The sequence below is a fragment of the Rhopalosiphum maidis genome, chromosome 4, assembly GCF_003676215.2.
Source record: "Rhopalosiphum maidis isolate BTI-1 chromosome 4, ASM367621v3, whole genome shotgun sequence".
NCBI lineage: Eukaryota > Metazoa > Arthropoda > Insecta > Hemiptera > Aphididae > Rhopalosiphum > Rhopalosiphum maidis.
Genome location: NC_040880.1, coordinates 30,706,960 through 30,732,781, shown reverse-complemented (window position 1 = coordinate 30,732,781; position 25,822 = coordinate 30,706,960). Strand labels below are relative to the sequence as shown.

At 36.3% G+C, this 25,822-nt stretch overlaps 1 protein-coding gene across 1 annotated transcript; it reads left to right on the top strand.

The window, feature by feature from the left end:
• Positions 1-240: 240 nt before the first annotated feature.
• LOC113558625 lies at positions 241-25,610 on the top strand. The gene is made up of 4 exons (XM_026964124.1): positions 241-453; positions 4,252-4,517; positions 8,199-8,332; positions 22,118-25,610. Exons 2-4 carry the CDS (start codon positions 4,319-4,321, stop codon positions 24,695-24,697), a joined length of 2,913 nt encoding a protein of 970 aa, XP_026819925.1. The 5' UTR covers positions 241-453; positions 4,252-4,318; the 3' UTR covers positions 24,698-25,610.
• Positions 25,611-25,822: the final 212 nt, after the last annotated feature.

The following is a 25,822-nucleotide window of genomic DNA, read 5'->3' as shown; positions in this document are numbered from 1 at the left end:
AGAGAGGTTTCAACGAGGCCGTGCGATGTAGGCGCGGCGGCGGTGGTGGCGTCGACGGTGGGTACACGCAGTGGCGGCGTCGGACGGGATCGAAAATACGGCGTCGGGCGCGCGCAAACGGTCGTCGTTTTTCCCAGGTCGCGCCGCGGAAAGTCCCCACGAGTCGACCGCCGCCACCGTGCCGGCAGCAGCAGCAGCAGCAGCAGCAGCAGCAGTGCCATTCGATCCGTGACCGTCACACGTGCGCCGCACCCGCCGTCATGTTCGGAATCAGTGCCCTAGGCCGGGGCCCGCATCGCGACCGTATGCACCGCCGCCACGGACTACGCGTCTCCGACCGCCGTCGTTAGCTGCGAAGGCAATCAGAGGGCGCATGGGACCTGCTGCACCGTTGCCGGCACTCCGCAGCGGTTACATTCGTTCGTCGGACATCTGCACCGGCTAGTGCAGCGTGTACGTATATTGTATTGCATTATTATCATAGTATATAATTGTTTACGAACACGCGCGACTATAAAATAAAATGATACATTATACGCGTTTTCTCGCACAAGATGATTTATCGTGACAAATTTGTTGTCGTAGCCGTGCCGCGATAACCTACATTTGTTCAGGGTCACGTTAATAACCAAAAGCATATTAAACATTTAAGTTTCGTGTCAAACTAACGTCCAACCCGGGCCCACGACGTGCGACTCACGTGGAGAGATGAAATCATCGCGGTATTTACTCGCGGAACGAGTTTGCACGGGGTACGACATTATCTCGTGCAGTATCCGATCACTGTGTAATACACTTAACACAATACCATATATTATTATAACGGTAATATACACGACGGCGTTTAAAGCTTTGGTTGAATTATAATATATACATTTCGGCGCAACGTCGCGAGCAGTATAAACGTGTTATGCGTGTATAATTGGTTCGTTATATTATATTATATTGGTATATCGTTTCATCCGGCAACATAATATCTATACATACATTATACAGGTAACGGCAATTACAGCGAACGTGCGTTTACGGGCGCGTGTGGTAATGCGGTATCAGTGGTATCACGTATAAAACCGAGCATCCCCGTCTCCCCCCCCGCCACCGTCCCCCGACATTGTATGGTATAGAGTGTACCACCGGGAAAACTCGGCATACGCGTGTTCGTTCACCGCAGTCGCACGGGGGTGTTATAATTATATTATCTCTGTACAGACGTATTACGTTATGGTTATGTGCTGGTGTGCGCTCGTAAGCCGATTTTTCTATATTTTCTATATTTTCCATTCTGTTACTATTAAATAGGATTAAACGAACCGACGACGGGAGGCTGTAAAATCGGACCTCCCTCGATCTCGATCGCGATTAGGGCAGCAGCGTGGCAGAGTGAATGCCACGCCGTTATCTGATTTGGCGGAAATCGGTCGGAGAGCACTCCCGCGGCCGCGACGACGGGCGCAATAATACAATATAATAATTACCGAAACATAATGCGATTTACTACGACGGCCGTCAGCGGTTTATTATTAAGCGCTCGCGGTCGTGTATGTTATTTCTATATAATAATATTGCACGTAGCGACGTATAAATAACAATATATACCATAAAATAACTAAAATATTGTACAGTATGATTGACGACCGCCGACCGGACATCGCCGTAATACACGTACATAGTCCGATTCGGTTAGATCCGCAGCATCCTATACCCGACGATTGCAGCTTGACAAAATATTTTATCACGTTTCAAACGACCCGGCGAACGCGAAAACACCACCGACGGACTCGTCGATGTGACTGCGTCACGTGTAACAATAATGCATACATTATTTCGCTTGTTATAAGTTATTGGAAATATTCGATATACTTTGTCACTAACGTTATTCTGTTATAATATTAATATATTATTGTTATGTTATGTAATACCTGTGGTGCCCTACACGTCTACACTCCTGCGCATCAGGGTAGCATAACGATATTTTATGTCATAATAATAAATAATAACAATGCTGTGCAACGTTTGCGCTTAAGTGTAACGATAATAATATTATACTATACGGCAACGAGCGCGCGGGCGGTCGGCGACGGGTCGGACGACGGCTGACGGAGGACGGTCGCGGCGGGCGCAGAGGGATGACGCGCGAACAGTCGGCAGATTTTCGTCGTCGCAAACACGCGGGTCCAGGTAGGTGCGGCGGGCGGCGGACAAGGGGATGGGGGTGTGGGGATTTTGTGTACATCGCACGGCGGCCGCGGGGCCTATGTATACGCGCGGAGCGACGGCGACGAGCCGAGCGCGCCCGCGGAATAAATGTGGGTCAAACGCTCGTGCGGGACGGGCGGCGTGAATTTACGCACACACAGTGTCGTGGACCGTCACTCTCTCTCGCCCGCAACACGAGCGCGCAAAAACACGAGCGCCCACACATTCCTATAACACACGCTGCGATAATGTTAATAATATACGCGCGCGCGCGCGTGTGCGTGTGTGCGTGTGTGTGTGTGTGTGAACGAACATGTGTCGCGTTCTCGTCTCGCCGAAATCGTCTTCTGCGGGCGGCGCGCGAATCGACGGAACAGCCGATTTACAATCGCTTTCCCCCCGCGATGTCATGTGCGGTACGGCGTCATCATCACCCGCGTCACACCCGCCGCCGCCGACTGCACCGGATCGCTATAAATTATACGCGCACAGCGACCCCGCGGGGCGCCGCATTGTCCGACGAGCTTTTATTATACAATACGTTAGGTACGAATACGATACGCATAGTGTACGCATACAGAGCGCGTTACCCCCGACGTCCGAGCGTGCACGACGACGATTCACCGACCGTATATACAGTTTCCTCAGACAATGGAGAATTTATTCGAATTCGGAGTTCCGGAATTTTTAAGCATATCGATGTAGGTGAGTGAGTACCAATAAGGACCCCTTTTTTCATTATTTTGTTCCATTTAAGAAGTGTCCTCGAACAGGTTAAACAAAATATTGTCATACAATGTTGATGGATTGACTCCTCTACAAGTAACTAAACTTTTCAAACCCATTATCCGTAGAATACAAAGTTAAATTGTAACTCAAAACGACTCGTTCGAATTTCTCTATAGATTCATAAACACATAGATGTATTTCGCAAAAATATCTATCTATAATTATAACGATTTACTGCGAGAGAAAAGCGGGATTCTCGTTGACAAAAAAAAAAAAAAAACTTGTTACCATTACCGGACACTGTTTAAACGATATGAAAAATGTAATTATTTTGAAAATATGATTCTTCGGTATTCAAATATCAAATACTTAAATATTCCAAAAATTATAATTTTAATAAATGCATTATTTAACGAAAAAATGGAGATGAGCATGCTTGGTGATTCGCTCTGTATAATATAATAATAATGAGTTATTATTATTGTATATACGCCAACGCACCACAATATAGCTTTCTATAGTATTATATTAAATATTAACGCGCGGAGTATCGCAACTGTGCGTACATGCGATACGTGTGTGTCACTGTTGGCATGATGAGGAAAAGTGATTCCGGGTGCGAGTTTCCCGGTGCAGAATTTCCCGCAGCGGTATTGTACTATTACAACGTCAATAAAAATTACAATAGTAATAATGACTACCTTTTGTCACGATGACAAATGCGTTTTTGACACCTGTACACTATGATATATAGGTAAGACTTGCGAGCATGCAACGTCTGGATGGAATACAAGAACCGACTTTTTTTTTTTTTATATAAAATTATAAAGGTTTTCGGAAGTGTACACAATATTTTTGTTTTGAATTTCGCTTGTGTATACTTTTAACGAAAAACCGTGAAGGAAATCGATCGCAGCAATTCGCGGTAAATCAATTGAACCAAAATATGCCAACCCGTTAAGAATTAATCGTTTTAATCGCGTGTCTCTGTGTTAAAACTTACAATTACTTGAAACAGCGGCAATCATTTTTCAAAACAGCAGTCTGAAAAAGATCCATTGAACGACACAGCGTATAACTGGATATATCATTTGTGCACCTCTAGTGTTTTACACGTGTATATTTCGTTCGAGCGTTTACCTATAGGCGAACGTTAATTTTTCCACCCTACCTAATTCTCCAGTCTCCACCACCGAGTACCTCTTACTGTAACATCCAAACAAATTAATGTTTTAATAATGTTTAATTAATTAATGTTCCTACGCTAATAGTTGTTGACACCACCTTTCAAGCTTATCCGTAATCATATACCTTTATTTTTTGCAGATAATTTTAGCATATCACCGAGTCGTCGTCGTCGTCGTCACTATCAGCACCTGCGACAGCGACAGTTATGACGACTTGCGCGGCGGCTATAATAAGTGGGCTGATGGTCGCGCTATTGATCAGCTGGACCGTCGTCAGGCCGACGCTGTCCTGCCGCATATCCGAATTCATGTGCAAGTCGACCGGCGGGTGCATTCAGTTGGATGAATACTGCGACGGCAAGTACGACTGTCCCGACAGGTCTGACGAACCGCCATCCTGTACTGGTAGGTACACGACCATACATCGTCGTTATAGTCTATACGAGTTAAGATACACGTGTATCTACACGAGATTTCGAAATTATTCTTAGCTTATCTTCCTGAATATGACCCTATCGGCTTTGAGAATAATTACAAAGAAGTGTCAAAATGTTTTTGTTTAACGTCTTTAAACACTTGAGTGACAATCACAATAATAATACTGCAGTTCTATAATGTATCAACTATCTTATTATTATATATTCACCTCTTTATACGCCTGGAATTTATAGCTGCGGGCCATCAAGAAGTTCTTACGACCTACAGCCTAACTTTACAATATCCTATTTAAGATCTGCAGCTATTATACGTATACACATATCCGATGCACTGCAATAACGACAACAAACACACATTAACGTGAGGTTTCGTGGGAAGTCGGAAGGCGCTGTATATATACAATGCCAAAAAGTTGAACAAACTACGGCACACAGAGACGTTATAATTGGGGCGGAATAGAATGGGAGGAGAAATCCAAAACGTATAATAATTATTAATTAGCATATATCTGCAAACTACGTGTAATATCCTATAATAATACTATATACAACATCATCGGACCGATGAAAGCACAGATAGGATTATGAGGAAGCAAAAGGATGAAGACGATATTATTATATTGTTGTATATAATTATACATAGGTATAGTAAAATGTGTTATATAATATCGAATTTATACAATTTATAGCCGTACGGCAGTAACTTCGTATATTTTTTCGCGTTACATTATAATGATCCGGAATTTAATAAGGTTTGATTAATTATTTATTATTATTTTGTGCAGACCCGCACCCCGTGGCGTATTATTATGCATTAATAATTATAACGTATTATATAAGTCCCTTAATAGCGGGTGCCGCTCCGTATAATACACGTACTTTTACACGAACGACTTCAGATCCGTGAAACACGACCCTCCTACAAAAATTCAAACTACATAGCAGGCAGAACATCACATAATATACGTATAATAATAATATAGGGGTGGGATGGGACTCCGTTCGGCCGCACGTATAAACGCATGTATAAACGCAAGGCTTGACGAAACGAATACGAGTACGTGCCGCTTTCGAAGGAGTAGGCCATAAAAATGTACGTTTTTCTATAGATTTTCATATTTTCCCTTCAAGTAAACATAAGTATTATCATATTTCAATACGCGCACACGTGACGATCATGCCGACGCGAAATAATTTACGAATGAAAAATAAAAGCTCGCACATGGTCGGTAGTCGGGTACACTTTGACAGAACCGTTTTTTTAAGAACAAAAAAAAAATTATTTCCTACCTTTATTTCAAATGCATATTATACTCTGCACATACGGAGACAATATACGTAATTGTATACGATGATCATCGCAATCCACCCATGAACAATTATACAGGTATAAGCGCGTAGCTAGAAAGGAACAAATTGCGTCGTTATTATTCTGGGGCCCTGCAGCGCGCCTGCCACGTGGGTACACGCATTTATATATATACATAAAGTTATTGTCTATGGCTTTCAATTGCGTAGTTGACTGAAAAAAAAATGTATATAACTAAATTAAAATTTATTTATCAAACTGCGCTACACCGTAACTGTTCACCGTTTGAAAATTCCGGGTTGAGTGAATTTTATAGTCGAACTTAATATGTAAATATTTAAATATCTTCATATATATGTATATACTCGACATTATAGTACCGATAACGATGTATAAAATATCTCGAGTGTTGATAAAAAGATACAATTAAATATTTGAATGTTAAAATCATTTTCTAAACCGCATAAATAAAACGCGTTTACGCGTATATATATATATATAAACACATGATTAATAAAAAAAATATATTACGCGTGGACGTGTAGTCATACGTATATTTTATGTATAAACCAGAATATATAAGCTATTAGATGTCAACACAACCCTCTGAGACGATTACTTCAATTCTTAATTCTTGTACGACGGGTCTGACATGCCGTATTAATATTTGAAAATCTACCCATCGGCGATAGGAGTTTTTTAAGGAAGGGTAAGTTAGGAACGAACTTTTAACCAGCCAATAAGAATAAATTGTGAATTGGAGTTTTTTTTTTGATAAAAAGTGCTCTCGAGATTACTGCAAAGGCTTTGTGGCTGAGTGCCTGAGTGTAAAGTTAACACCCATCAATCTTATTTTCTACGTCTACGCACTCCGTCTCCCATCCATCCCTTATATCCCTGCTGCAATAAGTACAATATACAACACAAACATATATATATATATATATATATAAACCGAACGCAGAAATGAACGCTCCAGTATACATAATATATAATAATATAGAATAATACGTATGCGACTGGCGCCCATCGCCCTAATTAGTCACTGTTGATTTCCCTCCCCCATCGTCATTAAAATGCACACTTTTTACACACACGAATAGGTATATTTTATAAAGCATATTCAGCATTCTAGCTCACTCACTGTGTTCCCTGCCGCTTTTTTTTTGTTCTGTTTATATTATTTCCACGCAACAAATATACGTCGGTTGAAATCAGATTTTTTTGGGTTTCTGACTAACTGTATATTTTTTCGTTTGTCTCGCCTAATTAACACTGAACATGTATATTGTATAATAATTGCTATAAAAAAGTATTTTACACGTGTATATACAAAAATGTTTTTTTAATTTTTAATGTTAAGCACACGTATTCTTGGTCAATTTTTAAAAATTGTCTTACATAATAATTTAAAGTATCTACACATATAAAGTCATATAAGGACACTACGTCACTACATCATAATATATGTTTGTAACAAAAAATGTATATCGTTTTTTGTCATTCGAGTGTTATTAACATAAATATTGTAATATATATTTTTTAAATACCATTATTATAATTATCATATTCTTGACTTATGCACGTCATCAAATTCTAATAAATGCTTTTAAATAACAACGACTAATATTTGTATAAGTTTAAGATTTGAATTTTGAACATCATCATTTTCAGGAAAATATTTATTCTATAAACTTGATAGTTATAAATTTATAATAAGAACAATGTTTGCATTCAAAAAATATAAAACTAAAAATCACACACAACACACAACTATAGACATATTTTATTATTTATTTATATAAGTTGTATGATCAATATTTAAGTCTTTTCATTACTTAATCTAAAAATTACAATAATTATATTATACAAATTTACTGAAAAAAACAAATCTTTCAAGTTAGAAAAAAAATTATGTACGCAATGTACAAATTATTTACAGTGTACTAGCTAATCATATTAAAAAGCTTCTATAACAGATCTTACGCGTTAGACAATTATTATTTCAAAAACCATTAATGTTTTTGAAATTTTTTTTTCTACATATGAAGTTATATTAAAATCTCATTTTTAAAACAAATCATTATCATTTTTTACTTTTTTGTAACTCCTTTTTAGTTAATTAATTAGTTTTAATTATTTAAAGTTTATATGAGTGGAATAATGGACCAACATTATAAGGAGTAAACCCTCTTGCCACTCTACGCGTCTAAACTTTAAAAATGTTTGAAAAATGAGTGTCTTATGTTAAAATAATTACCTGCTATGTATAAATATATAATATACACATTATCTAAAAATTCTAATAAAATCTAATGTACACTTTTCTGTATATTTTAGCGTGCAATAGGACTTATTATGGTGAAGTAGGAAAATCTTATAGACTGACTGTAAAGAAAATACAAAAGGAGAGACCATTCCTGTGTCACTTGAGTTTCACTGCAAGCGGACAAGAACATGGAGACTTTGTAGAAGTAAGTATTATACAATATAAGCACATTACTACTGCATATTATTATTATTATTATATTATACGAGTACGTATATATTATTATTCAAAAAACTACTTCATGACGTGGTCCTTTTTACTCGTTCATTAAACTTTTTTTCCCTCTTTAAATTATAACGCGTTTCAAGTCATTTTGATGTGGCTCAATATTACATAATAATAACGAAACTGCAAAATACATTTGTTTATGTAAAAATTGTTTACTAAAATTTTAATTTTATAATTACCTGTATCAAATGTTATATATTAGGTATTATTGGTTTTTTTTAGTCGAGTCTATAATATACTTATTAATAATAACTCTAGTTCTAAATTAGATATACATTTTTTCCTCTTTTTACACTTGTAATGCAATACAATGTTGTATTGCTAAACAAGTTTTATTTTAATATTATTTGTTTGATATTTTAAAAGCATATTTAATGTTTAGGTATAAGATATTTAAAAAAGTAAAAGTAAAAAACCTTGTGTATTTTAAAATATATATTAAGTATTTCAGTAATATTTTTAAGTCGTAGGAATCTTTTTATGACAGAATTTAATAACTTAATCATTTTTTTTTTTTTTTTGAACTTAATGGAGTACAACAATATTTTTTATAATTCAAAAGAGACAGTTATAAAACACGATTAGTTAAATTCATTCTTTGTTAAAATATCATCTAAATATTCTTATATAGACGTATAGTATTACTTTTTTGGATATCTTGAGCGACTATTTAAATGTTTTGAAATATATTTTATAACTTATCGAAACGTCCGCTGAACTAAACACCGTTAAAATAGACTGTAGAATATAAAGTGAAAGATATACAACTGTGGAAAATAAAAAGTAGCCCCATAATTTGTGCATTTTTTTCTCAGTAAATTGTTTTAATGCTAATTGTCTTGTCATGTTTAAAACATTATTGTATAGTAACTATAAAATAGAAATAAAAAGGACAAATATAAAATGTTTAAATGTAAGTAGTATAAAGTTTTTCATACAAGGGTTTTGGGTTTTTATACTCTGGTTTATACATACAATAAATTATTCATGAGAATTCTTTTCGCGGCGTAACTTTCATTGTCTGTGGAGAATATACGGCAGTTCTTTCTCGACAACGTATATCCGTTTGTTGTATACAAACAGGTCGGAATCGTAAAACGTGTGTATATGTGTGTAAATCATGTCATCTCAAAACTATTGCACTGTAGCCAAAGTTCTATGTGTAAATATATTTAGGCATTTTCAAAAATGGTTTAAGATTAACAGACGTACAATATAACAATATCTGGTAAATCATTAAAATATATTAAAATTCAATTAATTATAGCTACAGTGAACCATGTATGCAGTATTGTTTTAAAATGGCTCGTTTTTTATATTCACTATTGCTAAATTCCACGTAGATTGTGGGTAATTTACGCAACAAGAAATTAGTAATTACGTTTATAGTAGAAATAAAAAGCTAATATTAAATATAATTAATAGGGTCCTTTAATTTATTGGATTTATTTTAACAGGCCTGTAGTTCGTTATAAAACGAATATGATTGTCATATTTAGATATAACAGGTCTTAGACATTTTAAATGATATACTTCTTTTTCGCTATTATTTTATTTACACGTCCGATGGACGGTTTTGACTTTTTGAGATATATAACTAAATAGTTATATATTATTTGTAGATAGTAGTTACAAAATTTACAAGTGCAAAAACCAAACTACTAATTTTTAAGACAGTTTTAAAACCGATATAGATTTATGGTGTACAACTGTTAGGCGCGTCTAAAAAATTGTATCCAAATCAAATTCTAATTTACTAGAATATCATACTAGGTACGTAAAATTACAAACGCTACACTTTACATTTCTAATGAAACCCTTCGCAATGACTTGCATATTAAAACAATCGAAGAAGATTCTGCAGTATTTTACAAGTGATTTTTCTTACGTCTAGCAAACCATGAAAACCCACCCATCAGAAAATTAAATACCTTAAAGCTTCCTTGTTGGCGGCTAAAAAGGAAATTGTGACATTTTCCTTTAAGTCGTATTCGTTTTTCTTTTATTCTCTTTCTTCTTTCCTCCTATTCGCCTTTCAAGTTAAGCGTTACTATTGGATGACTTCTTAACCACGTAATCTAACTTATTTTTTTCATTCTTTTCACATATAGGTAGGTTATTGTGGTATTCTGTGTAAACTGTATATTATTTTCTCATTGCAACGATAAAAAAAAATAAAGCTAGTAGGCATGCGTATAGAACCAATTGATATTATATTTTGTTATATTTTCAATATAGGCAAGTACACTTATTAGTGACGATACTACATTTTATCGATGTATAATAATTAATAATTATTAATTGAACCTTTTACGTTAAAAATAACTGCGTCGGCTTGTTACGAGAAAGGGAGATCACACCGGTTTGAACAACAGCCCAAAAACTGAACAATACGTACCAGTCAGCACTAGTTACAACTAGATATATAATAATCTAAGACGTTTTCTGTTCACATTACACCGCGTACATAGAATAGAAAACAAAAGCCATGAAGGATTTTACGCAGCACCTGGGGACACGTCGGGGTAAATCGCTCGATAAAGTCACTATAATAATATGTAATACGAAACGCTCCCGCTTGTGTTTAAATTGGAAATATATATATATATATATGTATACATCTTGTCCTAATTGTTATGAAATCTTACCCGAAGGGAGTATAACAGCTGTATAATAAAAACTGTTTTTTTACACTTAAATCTTGTCTTTTGAGATACAATGAGATAAAAATTCAATATAAAATAATATGAGATTGGGGTTTTGTAAGAATATATCCATGTACAAAAACCGTGGTCTCGACGATATAAAAAAGGAGAAAAACGTTAAATTCTTATCTAAATCGAAAATTATCTTGTTCGATGCGCGTAAGACCACCGACGATAACGTCTAATATACGATGTAATGTCCGATCAAATGTAGATACATTATACAATATATACATATCACGTATAGCCATATTGGCTATAACTCAATAGCTGCAGTTTAGTGGTTGACAAGCTTGCACCCTGTTATGCATTCGATAATTTATCAGGTAGAAAAGTTCTCCGCGCGTTTCATGCGGCTCTTCTATAAATTTAAAATCAACCACAGATAGGGGTTTTATTTTTTTAGAGATAATTTATTATTTTTATCGTTTTATTGTTATTTTAATGTTATATACATCTATGTAGAGTATACTAAAATGCAATAAAAATCATTGTGAAATTAATTGCGAAGATTTTTAAACTTAAATTAATCGTTTTGAAAAAAGATTACTATTACAGATTTTAAAATACCTGTATTAATCTCAACAATATCACTCGATGTTCAAATTAATTATTTTATTAACCAGCTTTAATTTTCAAAAAGAAATATTTTTAGGATCTATTTATAGGCAGGTACATAGAATAAATTTGATTATTTGTTTTTGTTTACACTTATATGTATATTAAAATCCCAGTAATTTTTATTAAATAAACATAAATACTCGTATAATGTTTAGATAAAATTGTAATACTCAGTCTATATTTATAAAACAATTTTTATTAACTTGGACATTTTGAGTAGGTATACACAGATATTCGCACAAATTTACTTATATGTGTTGCTGTCGTCTGTCACCAACATATTTGATACGGCATGTCATGTGCATTTGTACATATTTTACTCATTATTTTAAACATTTTAATCATATATAGAAAAACTTTACATTGATAGTAAAATATTTATACAATCAATTGAATTCTCTACTCTAAATTTAAAAATTCAAAAACATCTCTTACACTCTAATGATTTTTTCGAATAATATATAAATTAAGGCTCGATGGGAGCGAATCAAGAACCTAGGGTTTTTTTTGAAAAAATCCAGTAAGACAAAATATTATATGACAACCGGCATCTAGTCCTTCTATACTTTTACATTTTATTATTTTATTATTTCATCGTAGTAAATAATGAAACAGACTATATTTACAACTACGGAATGAGTTGTGTTTGAGTAGTTTTAGACAACCATTTTGCATTGGGATTACGACTGGATTCTCGTGGGAATACAAGTTTTATACGTAAGTTTTAGTTATATCCATTGAAGCGGTAAAATTCATGTATTTCACTCCTATTTTGCTAGCCTCAAAATCAGCTGCTCCGCAGTACGATGTGGTCGACGTTAGATTAAACGTACATTCCGTTCCATATTCGCAAACGGCTTTCGGTAGTCAATATGATATATCAAAACTAACTATCTCAGTATTGAGAAAATTATCTATTTCAACTCAATTTAATTTTAAAAGCTACATTAAAATAAACAATGTTCCATAATGATTATGAAACCCTACATAATATTTGTTAAAGGCGTACTCTTATTTACACTATTGTTTAATATCGAATTGAGGCATATATCGTAGATTTTTAAGGTTTTTTCACACTAAAATACTAAATTACATTAACATTTCATAAACATTAGTTATAAGCATATGTCAAGTACCTTTGGGATTTTTTTCAGTAAATATAAAATATACAATATTTATTATTCTACGCATTAAGGGTACTTTACTGTGACAAATTAAAAATAAATTTACGATTAAAATGTAGATTATAATAAATAATAAAATCAGTCAATGTTTATATCACGTTTTGTTTGTTACATTTTATTGAAGCTGAAATTATGCTTATGCGGTTATAAAATTAAAAAAAACTAATTGAGAAAACCATAAATTTCTAGTTACATTAGCTGAACCAAACTTTTAACTTTATTAAAACCGTATTTAATGAAAACCAAAAGACATATTACAACCATAATTAGATTTAAAATTAGTGTATTTGTTATAATTAATGTGAAACTACACTATGTAACATTACTAACATTGTAACATGGTACCTATATAGGTGTATAAAAAGTTTATAAGGTTCTTGTAAACACCTAACGCCCACATTTAATTTATATTTTGAGAAATATTTTATGTTCTGAACTTTTTTAATACACGTTTATATTTTTAAATTAAAACTTTTTTTGGCTATACACTATTATATATTTATATTAATGAGACTTCAGTAGGCCAAAATCATTTTTTTTTTTAACTTTTACACCATTTATTTTATGATTAAGTTTTTTCTACAAATTTTGTTACACATTGCACCTACCAATTATGTTGTCAGATATTTAATCTTATTTCAATATGGCAAAGACACGGTCTCGCGCCTACATTTAATGTTTAACATCATACTGATAGAGTACAAAACATCACCTCGTGCCTATCTACTAATCGTAATTTTAAATGGTTTACGTATAATATACATATTTATATCAATATCACGCCCGTTTAAATATGTGATCTGCTTATAATGCACCTGTTATGTTTAACTGCGTTCAACCTTCGAGGCGTTAATAAAAGGGTTTAGTTTATATAAATATATAAGACCTTGGTCTGAACATTCTGAACGAGCGCCCCTTGCAATGGTTTTATGAATTATGATAGATTTGATTTTGAAAAAAAAAAAAAAAACATCTTTCAAAGCTGCTTTATTTTACGAGATGAATTATCCTGGCCCTAGATGAGTGAAGTAAGCAGAAAAGTGTCAATACAACGCAAGGTCTATATATACTTAGTTTCTTTTTTTATGTAGTCCGCTATAGTATTTTATATTAATTGAATTTCATACAAAATTCTAGACATATTTGGCAAAGAACATTGTAACAGAAACATAAGTGGTCTAAAAATAATATATAAACGGATACTGCGTACGTATTATTTAACTTTAAAATTGATTTTTAGTTGGTTTCACAATAATGTGTTTCATTTTTTTCCCTCGAAGCACTTCAAGTTAGTTTGAAAAACGAAATAAAACTCTATACGCAAGCAAACCAAGTTTCGATCAAAATGGCCTTTCTAACGCAATATAATAGTAGTTTTCAAATCTATTATACATGTACATACGAGTATATATTGACGTTTTGTATACAACAAATCGATCCTATCCGCGCTCTCGAAATCCGTCTAGAACAGGTGCCCATACCCGGGCGTTCAAAAAACAAAAAAACCGTATCGTCAAATACAGAATAGCAACCTCGAGATGAGGGAACGGAGTTTGAGTTATGGTTATTTGGCTTGAACATTTATATCGCACAAGTTAATTAACAATAATTTATTGCTAAACAAATTTAGTGACTACTAATACCAGTAATACCTACTAACGTACTATTATGATGAGTACCTATACAAACATGTTTATATTTAGGTATAATACTATGTACCTACCTAGGTATATAATTAAGACATATTGTTTATGTTTTAAAATCGTCTCAATAATCTTTCAGTATAAGATGCTATGCATGAGTATATAAGGCATTATAATTATTTAAATGAATTCAGTGTGTTCACTAGCTAACAACGTAGTATTAATATTTTTTAAAGTTACTTATACTTATTTCCAACATTGGTTTAGATTAAATACATTATGCGTCTTTTTAGATCAACATTTAAAAATTAGACAACTTGATCAAAATAATTTATAATTATTGAATATATTGTGTGTCCACTACCAATCAATGTGGTCTGATATAAAAAATTAAGCTATGGTAGTTATTTTGATAATTCGTTATTTAACAAGTTTTTTAAAAAAAAAAAAACCACATATATTATAAATACATTACTATAATCTCTGTATTTAGACGAAATAAAATTAAAAACATCAGTTCATAGGTGCAACGACTAAGAGAAAACGATAACCGTCTTGAAACCGCATACCTTCGTTTTAATATTCATTAATCGTAAACTGTAGTGGTAAAGATCATAGACAGAACAACGATAGACATCAAAATCGTTAAGCTAAAAATTAATAGTTATCAAACAATACATTGAACTTTAAAAGCTTTGATATGGAGAAAAATGTGGACTTGTTCGATTAAAAAGGAATTACTCATTTTGCTTTTTAATTACCGTCTGGGTCACGAATCAAGTGTAAACTTCAATTATTTTTTTAAATGATACCTAACTAAATGTTTCGTACAAAATGCATCGTGACGACATCCTGTACCACGGGTGAATTCTTTCTCGTGGCGCACCGTAGTGGCTTAAACAATATAATTACACGTATGTATCAAACGTATTTTAATTTTATCGAATGCGTGAGACATATAAATTCGTTAATTTGTATTTGAAACGAGGGAGTGGTGAGTGGCGCGGAGAGCGCGGACTGAAACACGGACGGCATCGGAGGTCGTCTCCGCCCGGTTTATAACGAAGCTCGCCCCATCGTAGTACCGTCTGGATGTAATGATATAATTACCGAATTCGATTATCTGTACAGAGATGTCAGTCTAGAGGCAATAGAACAATATATTATAGCCTATATTAGGACGGCACTGGACACGCACAAACATCGCCGTCGGAGTCCCGCGGACGACCGTAGACCAAACGTTGTCTGAACCTTGTCCGAGTAAAGCACTACTTCATTCGTAAGCAAGCGGTTGTAGGTACACCGAACAGCCCGACTACAGTACTGTTAGTATATGTATAACATACGCGAAATTGTTTATCGAACGTTTATAGTTAGTAGTATTGTTAAACCGCTGCAGCATATTATTATGTGTTTATATACGTATAACAATGTGTATTACAGTCGAGTAATTCAATACATAACCGTCACAGGGCATTTCGCCGCAGGACGCATTACGTTAAGATTTTCCCGGTTTTCGCGGTAACGCGGACGGAATATTTAGCCGATTATCGTTTGGAACAATCTTTATTGTACAGTCGTTTCCAAGCATTTTGCAGATGTCAGATGGTTATGACGTTTATGAGTTTATGTCGCTTATGACCTGATTCGTCGTTGCGACAACCATACACAAACTGAATAATTCAAAGAGGTATTCTTATTTTATTTTGTTTTATTTTTTTACCCGACTTAGACCAACTTTTTTGTTTTAAAGTTTAATGGCCTTATTATAGTGGACGCCTGCAAAAGCGGCAAGCTTTCAGCGTGGTGCATTTTTTATTAAAGGCAACATTTATTATTCATCGGGCCCCGTGATTATTTCGTCCTCGTGATCTCGATAAATATAATAGATGTATAAATATTAAATATACATTGTGACTGCTGACTATTGTAAATCATTTGATCTGACTCGTTGTTATTTTTATTTAACAATATTCCGAAATGCTGAACTACTGTAAATATTATACAAAATATAATATTTATATATGTACAATATTCCGAAATGTCGAATTACTGTAAACATATATTTAAATATTGGTAAAAAAATTGTTTTCCAGGAACGTCGAATTACATAAATAGCCTTAAGTCAAAGTAGTCAGACATCCGTGTCCCATTACAACAGTACCTATCGAATTATTTCAAAAATTGAATTAACCGCAACATAATACATAATATTATGCTGAATCAGGGGCGCCGGAACGACTTTTTTGCTGCGGGGGCAAAATATTTCAAGCTTTTTTCTGGAGGGCATAGGAGCAAAAATAGGGGTGTTTATTTTTTTGGTGCTTCATTTTCACCCCCTCCCCAATTTTTAAAACACCTATGCCGAGGAAATGTGTACATAGGTATAAAAATTATGGGCAAAACAAAATTTATTTTTCTGGAATGAGAAATAATAAATAATTATTAAAGTTAATATTATATATTTTTCCGCCAATTAATGTGATATTCAGTATTATAAATTACTGACAGATATAATACATTACTTGCTGAACAAAATTATAGAATACTGTTTAGGTATTGTGGGTTAAATGTAAATACAAAAAGGCCATGAAATCGTGGGGGCTCTGCCCCTACAGTATTTGATTTGTGGGGACAATTGCTCCCATTGCCCCCATTGTTCCGGCACCCCTGTGCTGAATGGATAATAAAACAATGTATTTTTCGATAACTATAACAGTAATTATACATATATCGGTACATATATATAATATATACCATATATATGGTATATATCGGCAGTATTCGATAATATAATAATTATTTTAAAATATAAACATATACTAGCTAAAAAACACATGCATGAATTAAAATAAAAAAGGCTCATGTATTTTTTTTTTTAATCTGATAAAATAAATAATATGCATTTGATAAGCTTTGATGTTTTTTTGATCACCACAACAATAATTTATCGGTTATGGACAATGGACTTATGGTCAAGTCTAAATGGTAATGCGGTATCCAATAATGTAAAAATATTACAACTTTCTACTATTTAAAAGCTTAAACTAAATTACGTACTGTGGTACAGATTAAAAATACGTGTATGAATTTAAATAAAAATTGTGAAATTATAAATGATACAAAACATGAAAAGAAATTTCCTGCAGGCGGTAGGGTTATAATATGTTATTCTATTTTTTAATTTACATTTATAACAAAAATAGTAATAGGTAGAAATAAGGTACCTTTATAACAATATAATAATACAATATATTATAATATTATTAACTGTTCTAAGTTTCCAACTCAAAATCGATTCGTATTCGAATTCTTTAAAATGTAATTTAAATACAATTTGGTTTTGATTTTCAAAATAATATCTTTTGGTGGTCTAAGGCTATATATATATATGCCTGTTAAATATAAAGGGCGGCACCGTTATCGGCCAAAATGAACCTTTTCCTTTTTGGCCAGTTCACTTTTCAGCCATTCTGGTAATGTTCGTTTTCGGCCAATACATTCGTTTGATCACCAATGAAATATTCATCACGTTTTTTTATATGTTAAACTACCAATTTATAAAACAATCATATGATATTAATAATTTACAATTTATATACATTTAAGAGTCAAGTAAAAAATTTAAAACAAAAGTTATATTATGATATTATAAATTTATACAAAAAACATAAAACTATATTTAATTATATCACATACGTTTAATAAATTCCATTTGTGTTATTTCTCCTCTCTCATATTTTGTTATATTGGTATGGTTTTTATCCTGACGAGTCCGAACTTTTTTATTTTTTGGGAATTTTGGAATATTCGCACTTCGTGTTTTTATATATGCTTCTGTTTGAATTTCATTTATTATGTTCAACCGATACATAATTGAATGAGACTCTGTAAAAACATTGGTTAAAATGAATGATTAGACTTTCGTGCATTTGTGGTTCTAGTTAAGTCAGAAGAGCCTGATGCTCAAATAATAGGAGGAAATATGCTTTCTTCGCTAACTTAAGTGTCTGTTAAATAATTACAGTATGATTTTGATTTATTTTCATCGGGACATATTGATATTAAATCTTCGACAAAACAATCTTCTACGTAGATATTCTATATACCTAATTATTAGTTATTACTTTTGTCGACCATAAGCGTATGTATGTTAGATTCTCCATAGTATTTTTATTTCAAATAAAAATAAAATATCTCTATAAATTTATGCTTTTTGTATAAATTGATATAATTATAATATAACTTTTGTTTTTATATCTTTATTTAATTCAATATATTAATTGGTAGTTGAACATAAAAAACGTGAAGAATATTTCATTGGTGACCAAAATAGTATACTGGCCAAAAACTGACTTTCCAGGATGGCCGAAAAATGTCCCGCCCGATATAAATACCCTTTTTGAATTGAATGATATCCTTTTAGTAGTCGGTTTGCAGGAAACTGCAATCGTTATCACATTAATCATTTAACGACGTAGCATCACGTTCCTGATTGACTTGAGGTAGTTGTGTGAAGATAGGTAGTTAAAAACAGAACACTTGTATTTCGAAGTACGAATAAATCACAGTAATTTATTAATATATGTAAACAATAAATCAAATAAATAGAGCTAACCGTTATGTAAAAGTTCCCAGTGCCGGAAATGACACCGGGTACTCACAGCGATTCGGCCGTGACGAAGTCCATGACAACTGAAATAGTCTTACAAAAAGAGTGAATAGCTAGTCCAGCACTGTGATTACTTTCCGCCTAATGCCCTAAATACCATAGATGATGCTCTACTCGTATTTATACGAGTTTTATCGATGACGTACGGTGGCGTGATGTTATTAATAATATGCCTACTATGGAAATAAAACGCAGTGTTCCGCTGTTAATGTAGAATGTACTATTCAGCGGAAATTAGAAAAACATGTTATGTTGTTTTTACCCTTTAACCTCCTCATTCCCGAAAATGCATATTCTACGACTATTCGCGAGTACCTACACCGTATGCTAATAATTATATAACTATATTCATCGTGCGTTGAAATAATGTATTAAGTATATTAACTGCATTTTAGGGTTGGATATAGGGTACTACATCCTTTTAATTTCACAAACCGTTTGCCACGTCTTCGACTATTTTAAGTACTCGTTACGATCGGGTAATGTTAATGGAATTTATTGGTAATAAACTAATAAGTAATAACAATTTAACGACCTGATTAATTTTACCGTGATCTGTGGACTACTGTTTTTTGAATAATTCAATATACGTACAAATATACAATGATATAATAATGGTAATTATTGGGGTGGATGCGCTGTGGCTGGTCGGCCTAGGGCTTTCGTCGGGCTGGCAGAGAATATTACAAAACAATAAATAAATAAAATAATAGCGATCGAAAACGCCGAGTCGATGGTAATGCGTACTGATGTCGATAACGGTGGCGGTTTACTGGAGTGATCGAAAATATGACTTCGGCGACGACTGGGAAACGGTGACAGGCTGACGGTGATAGGTCGACGGTAACAGTGCACGGCAGACAGAAAAAAAAAAATACAAAAGAAATAACGAAACGGATAAGATTTACGATATTGCGGTATGCGCCACGCCGTCGGCGAGAAGGAGACTGATCGGCAAGTGTCATGCGAGGCGAGGAATTCTCACTCAGTAAACACTTTGTTCTTTGAGACGTTTGATTGCTAGTGATTTGCTGTAAATCGAGTTGTCCTCCAATGATTGAAATTTCAATACCTATTTAGATTTTTTTTAGCCACAGCATCATTTCTGTCGAATAATTCAAATATACAATTTATAATTTTATAATGTGTGCAGTATTACGACACAGCAGTTAGTCATATGACCCAACGAGTAATAACAAATACTACGTGAGATGATGGTAAATAATAAATTAAAGTGGTTCAATTCTAAATGTTTTTCGGCTAAATTATGTAGGTACATGATGCACCAAGCGATGTACATAAATACTAAATAACGAGAACGACTTTTTTTATTTATTTACATTTTTAACTTTTTTATCATGTTTATTCAATCAGTTATTCACTTATATATATATTTACATATATGCCCGCGGGTAGTACATTTTTACACATAATTTAAGCCATTCAAAACAATTTTTTTTATTGTTACCATTTAATGATAACATACGTTTTATTAAATTTTAATATATATTTAATTTAATTTTGATCAAGTAGATTATGAAATAAGTATTTATAGTTCAGATGAACATTGTGGTACTGGTACATAGATACGATAATTTTGGTTTGCTATTTCGCTGATCTATACCCATCTATACCTCAAAAGAAGTATCTAAATACAAGATACAAGATACAAAATACTATATTTTTTAAAGATACTAGATACAAGACACATGTATCTGAGATACGTATAAGATACAACATACATAATATATTTATTTGTTATTATTAATTTCTTAATTTACCTTGGATACAATTTTCTCACGTTAAATTTTATCATACATCATTTATATTATATTATAGCTTATAAATGTATAATAATACGGTATGTATTGATCATTAACAATATAATTTCAAATGGCATTAGATACGCTTAAAATAATAATACTAATAATAGACAAACGAAATAATAGATAAAAAGATTTACAGTCCATAAAAAAAATTACGTACACAATAAGAAAACGTTATGAAAAAAAATATATGTTTATAGATTAGCAATGTTTGCTTATTATTTATTAAATGTTTAAATGTAGGTGTTTTATATAAATATTTAATTATATTATTTATATACCATGTTTTGAAATAAATTCCTGGTTACCTTTTAAAGAGACTAATTTTTTTAAAAGTTTCATCTGACATAATAGATCTACACGGAGAATGAATAAGCGACCGGTGATCAACGAAGTATTATCGCTGATACAATATTATCGTCACACACCAAAGTTACTCTAATCTAATTTTAAAACATATTATTACGCAACGGGCAATTAGGAAAACTGTTATATAAATTAAATATGAATCATATTTTTTAAATGTATCTAGTATCTTAATCATAAGAAGATACTAGATACAAGTCAATAAAGTATTCAAATACCCGATAGAAGATATATTCAAATTATGTATCTCGATATAAGATACGATTGTATCTAAGATTCTGCCCAGCCCTGTCTATACCTACTAATAAATGCTAATCGTATCTAACGTATAAAAAACTTGATCGAAATTGTAATTTAATAAACCAAAATGCTCCAAACAATACACATTGTGCTTAAAAAGTATGAAACTTAAAAATGTACCTATGGGTGATCATACAAAAGAATAAATAACTTAAAAACAGTCTAAAAAAAATTTTGTTTTGTAACTATGCTCGGAATTATGCGAAAGAAATATTTTCAATAATACGTCCAGTGTACGTCACGAGCTAAACGAATCACCCCATTTATATAAAATCGTATTTTCTGGCTAGTCCGTTAAATTAGAAAAATAAGATATGTATAAGCATGAATTATGAATAATAATATTATTCGTATTAATCAAGCGGTCGTTTTTCTGTGTTTTCAGCTGATTTTCGAGGAGTTCCGGTTGGGCACGTTGTACCTGGGCGAGTGCATAAGCGGCGAAATGCAAATACTCGAACTCGGCCGGCCCTACGTGGGCGGGTCGTGGTGCGGCCACGGGCCCACGGACGGCGCCGCGCCTGCCGTTTACTACAGCGAGGCGGGCACGGTGACGCTCACGCTGCGGATACCCGTGAGCGGGTTGTACACGACGCTGCCGTTCGCGTTCGGGCTGCGGTTCAAGTTCCTGGACAACAAACAGGCGTCGGTCAGGCTGGGCACGGCGTCCGAGCCCAAAGAACGCGGTGAGCTGGTGCCCGGCACGCACTGCAGTCGCAATTTCTACGAGTGCTACCGGAAGAGGTGCTCGCTGCAGTCGCCCAACTACCCGGGCATGTACCCGCGAAACGTGACGTGCCGGTACACGATCCGGCAGAAGATAGTGCCCAAGTGCAAGCACGCAATGGTGTCGGTGACCCAGGGCCGGGCGAGCTCGGTGCAAGCGGCTCACAGGTCCGGCGGCGGCAAGGCGCAGCAATCGGCGTCCATGGGCGCCGTCAACGGGACGGCCATCGTGCGCGTGAACGACATGTGCAGCGAGAACGAGGACAGGTTGGTGTTCCACGACGGGCCGTCCGAGGACGACCCCGTGCTGTTGCGGTACTGCGGCGGCCCGGCGCTGCCCCGGGTGGTGGCCAGCGGGCCCACCATGCTGGTCGTGTTCAAGTCGTGGGTGCACAACTCGCCGGCCACGTTCTCCTGGCCGCCGCCCGTGTCCCGGTTGCGGAGCTTCGAGCTGGACGTGCGCATAGCGTTCGTCGACTCGGACTCGCTGGACTACGCCAAAGGGTCGACGTGCGACTTCACCGTCAACGCGTCGGCCACGCCCAAGTCACGGCGCGGCGTGCTGGTCAGCCCCCGGCACGCGGTGCCGCCGAACAGCACGTGCACGTACCGGTTCCAGGGGCTACCCGACGACCGAGTGTGGATGTACTTCGAGAGCTACGGCCACCGGAGCACCGGTCACTTCCTCACGTTCAAGCCGTGCCCGACCCGGCTGCGGATATGGGACGGCGCCGGCACGCTGTTGGGCGACCACTGCGACACGCCCAGGCTGTGCGAGCACATCGCCGCGGCGTCGACTTCCGCGTCGCCGAACGCCACACGCCCCAAGCGGCCGTGCACGCTGGACGAGAGCTACCTGTCCAAGTCGCCCAGCGTCATATTGCAGGTGCACTCCGTGCTGGGCACTGTGCTGGAACCGTTCGGGTTTCGGCTGCACTACGAGTTCGTGGACAGCGGCGTGTACGACCGGGAGACCGACGGTGACGCGTGCGTCGTCGACCACAGGGTCCGCGAGTCGATGGACCTGACGGAACCGCGGAACGTGTTCCTGTACGGCCGGGGAGGCGCCAAGAGCCTGGACTGCGTGTACCGGTTACAAGCGGAACCAGGTTACCGGTTGCAGATCGTAATGCGCAACGCGTCGTTCGGGTCTCGCGAACGGGCACCGCTGGTGGCCATGGCCAGGACGGTGACCGGCAAGTACGCGTGCCCGTCCGCCGACGGCGGCCCCAGACTGGTGGTGCGCGAGGTGTTCTGGCGGACGGTGCGCGTGGAGCGCGGCTGCTTCTGTCAGAACTTCACGGAAGCCGCGCTCGGCACGCAACAGGTGACGTTCGACACGTCGTCGGACCGCGTGGAGATCCACTTCCGCGTGCCCGGGCTGGGCGTCACCGACGACTTCGCCAACACGTACTTCAACGCGCACGTCCGCGTGCTCCGGTGGCCGGCGTGCCCGCGCAAGCAGTGGGTCCGCGGTTCCGGTGGCGAGATCGAGCTCGCGTATCCGCCGGAATCGCGGGACGACCTGCACTGCCGCGACGTGCCGTGGCTGCTCGAGGCCCGGCCCGGCCACAGCATGTTCGTGCAGACGTGGGGCCGCTTTCTGCCGGTCAACTCGTCCGCGGCCCCGTGCCGGACCCGGAACCGGTTACTGCTGTACGCAGTCCGGCCGGAAGTCCGGTTGGTCGGCAACGTGTGCCCGGCGGAGTCGCGCGACGGCCGCCGGGACACGCTGTACATGTTCTCGGACGAGTGGACCGACTTCGTGCCCGACGAACAGCAGAACCCCAGCTTCATGGTGGAGTTCGTGGCCCAAGACGCCGGGTCCATGGCGTTCAAGTGGCTGGAGGTGTCCAAGCCGTCCGCCAAGCACGCGCAACCGACGCCGCCGGCCAAACGCAACCAGTCGGATGCGGGACCGCACGCGCACCGCGGGTTGGGTTGCGCGTACGGCTGTCCCGAGCTGGAGGCGTGCATCAGTCCCACGCTGTGGTGCGACGGTCACCGCAACTGTCCGTCCGGCGTGGACGAGGCCGACCTCGAGTGCCAGACCAAGTGGCCGTCGTTCAAGGTGCTCAAATCGTACGGGCTGCCGGTGGTCGGGCTGGGACTGGCCGGCGTCGTGTTCGCCGTGCTCGTGTGCGTCTACTGCCGGAGGGAACCCGAGTACAAACACTACGAAGAACCCGAACCGGCCACCGAGAACACCAACAGATCGTGTTCGACGATCGCCTCCTGACAACAGTCCTCGGTCGACACCGTTGACGTTATCGACCGAGAAACGTGCGTTTGAAAATTAATAATAAAAAAATTCGTTCTTGCTCAAGCTCTACGCCCCGCGGGGGGTGTTGTTTGATTTCTATGTGTTATTACACTCATTTGTATTATTATTATTATTTAATTGTTTATCGCTGTCATTTCATTCGTGTGCGTGTCGTACACGGGACGTGTTCTGTCCACAAACGTAGGTGCCTTATATTATGACGTTATATTATTGTAAAACTACATACCTACTTACCTATATGTATAGTCTGTGTTCAGCGGAACACGTGTCGTGTTGCAAATGATGAGGTTTTATAGATAGAATTCGATGATGGAAATCGGAGGGTGAAGGAGTGGTGCTCAGGAAGCCTCGAAAGTCTTTCACGCCTCCGTAAAAACGAATGAATAATAAAGAAAAAATTACTGTAGTAATACGTATATGTCGAAATGGCCATATACCTACCTACTATATATTATATATTATATATATATATATATATTAGGTATAGGTGTAGGGTGTAGAATATTATTTTCTTAACAATATCCTTATAGATATTTTTTGACTGAAAATGTTATTTATTTTCCTTGAAGCGCTTTGTGAACGGCAACCTGCAATTGTCGTTATTCATTTAAAAACAGATTACAACGAAACTTAGGAGAGTTCTGCTGCACGGTCGGTTTGAATTCAAATAAATCACTGTAATTTGTATGTACACGAAAAACCAATTCTGAACGAAGGAGATTGACAATATGAACTTAGACACTTGCAAATAAAATTGTGTACAGATTCGGAGGGACATTTTATCATGTTTCCAAACATTTGGTATATAGTTAATTATTGGATTGAATGTGATTTTAATGATTTGATAACCTCTTAAACAAAAAAAAAATAAAAAAATAAGCGAAAGTGTAAGTGTGAGATTATTTTTATTACATTTCTAACAACTAACTCACCCAAATTATAGTACCAGATATTCGTTTGCAAGATGAACACCAATTATAGTTTATTACAATAATAACACAATTGTCTACCAATAATGACATTATGATGTATTTAAAATAAAAAGATCCAACTGAGTGCTATAAATTCACGAGGGTGTTA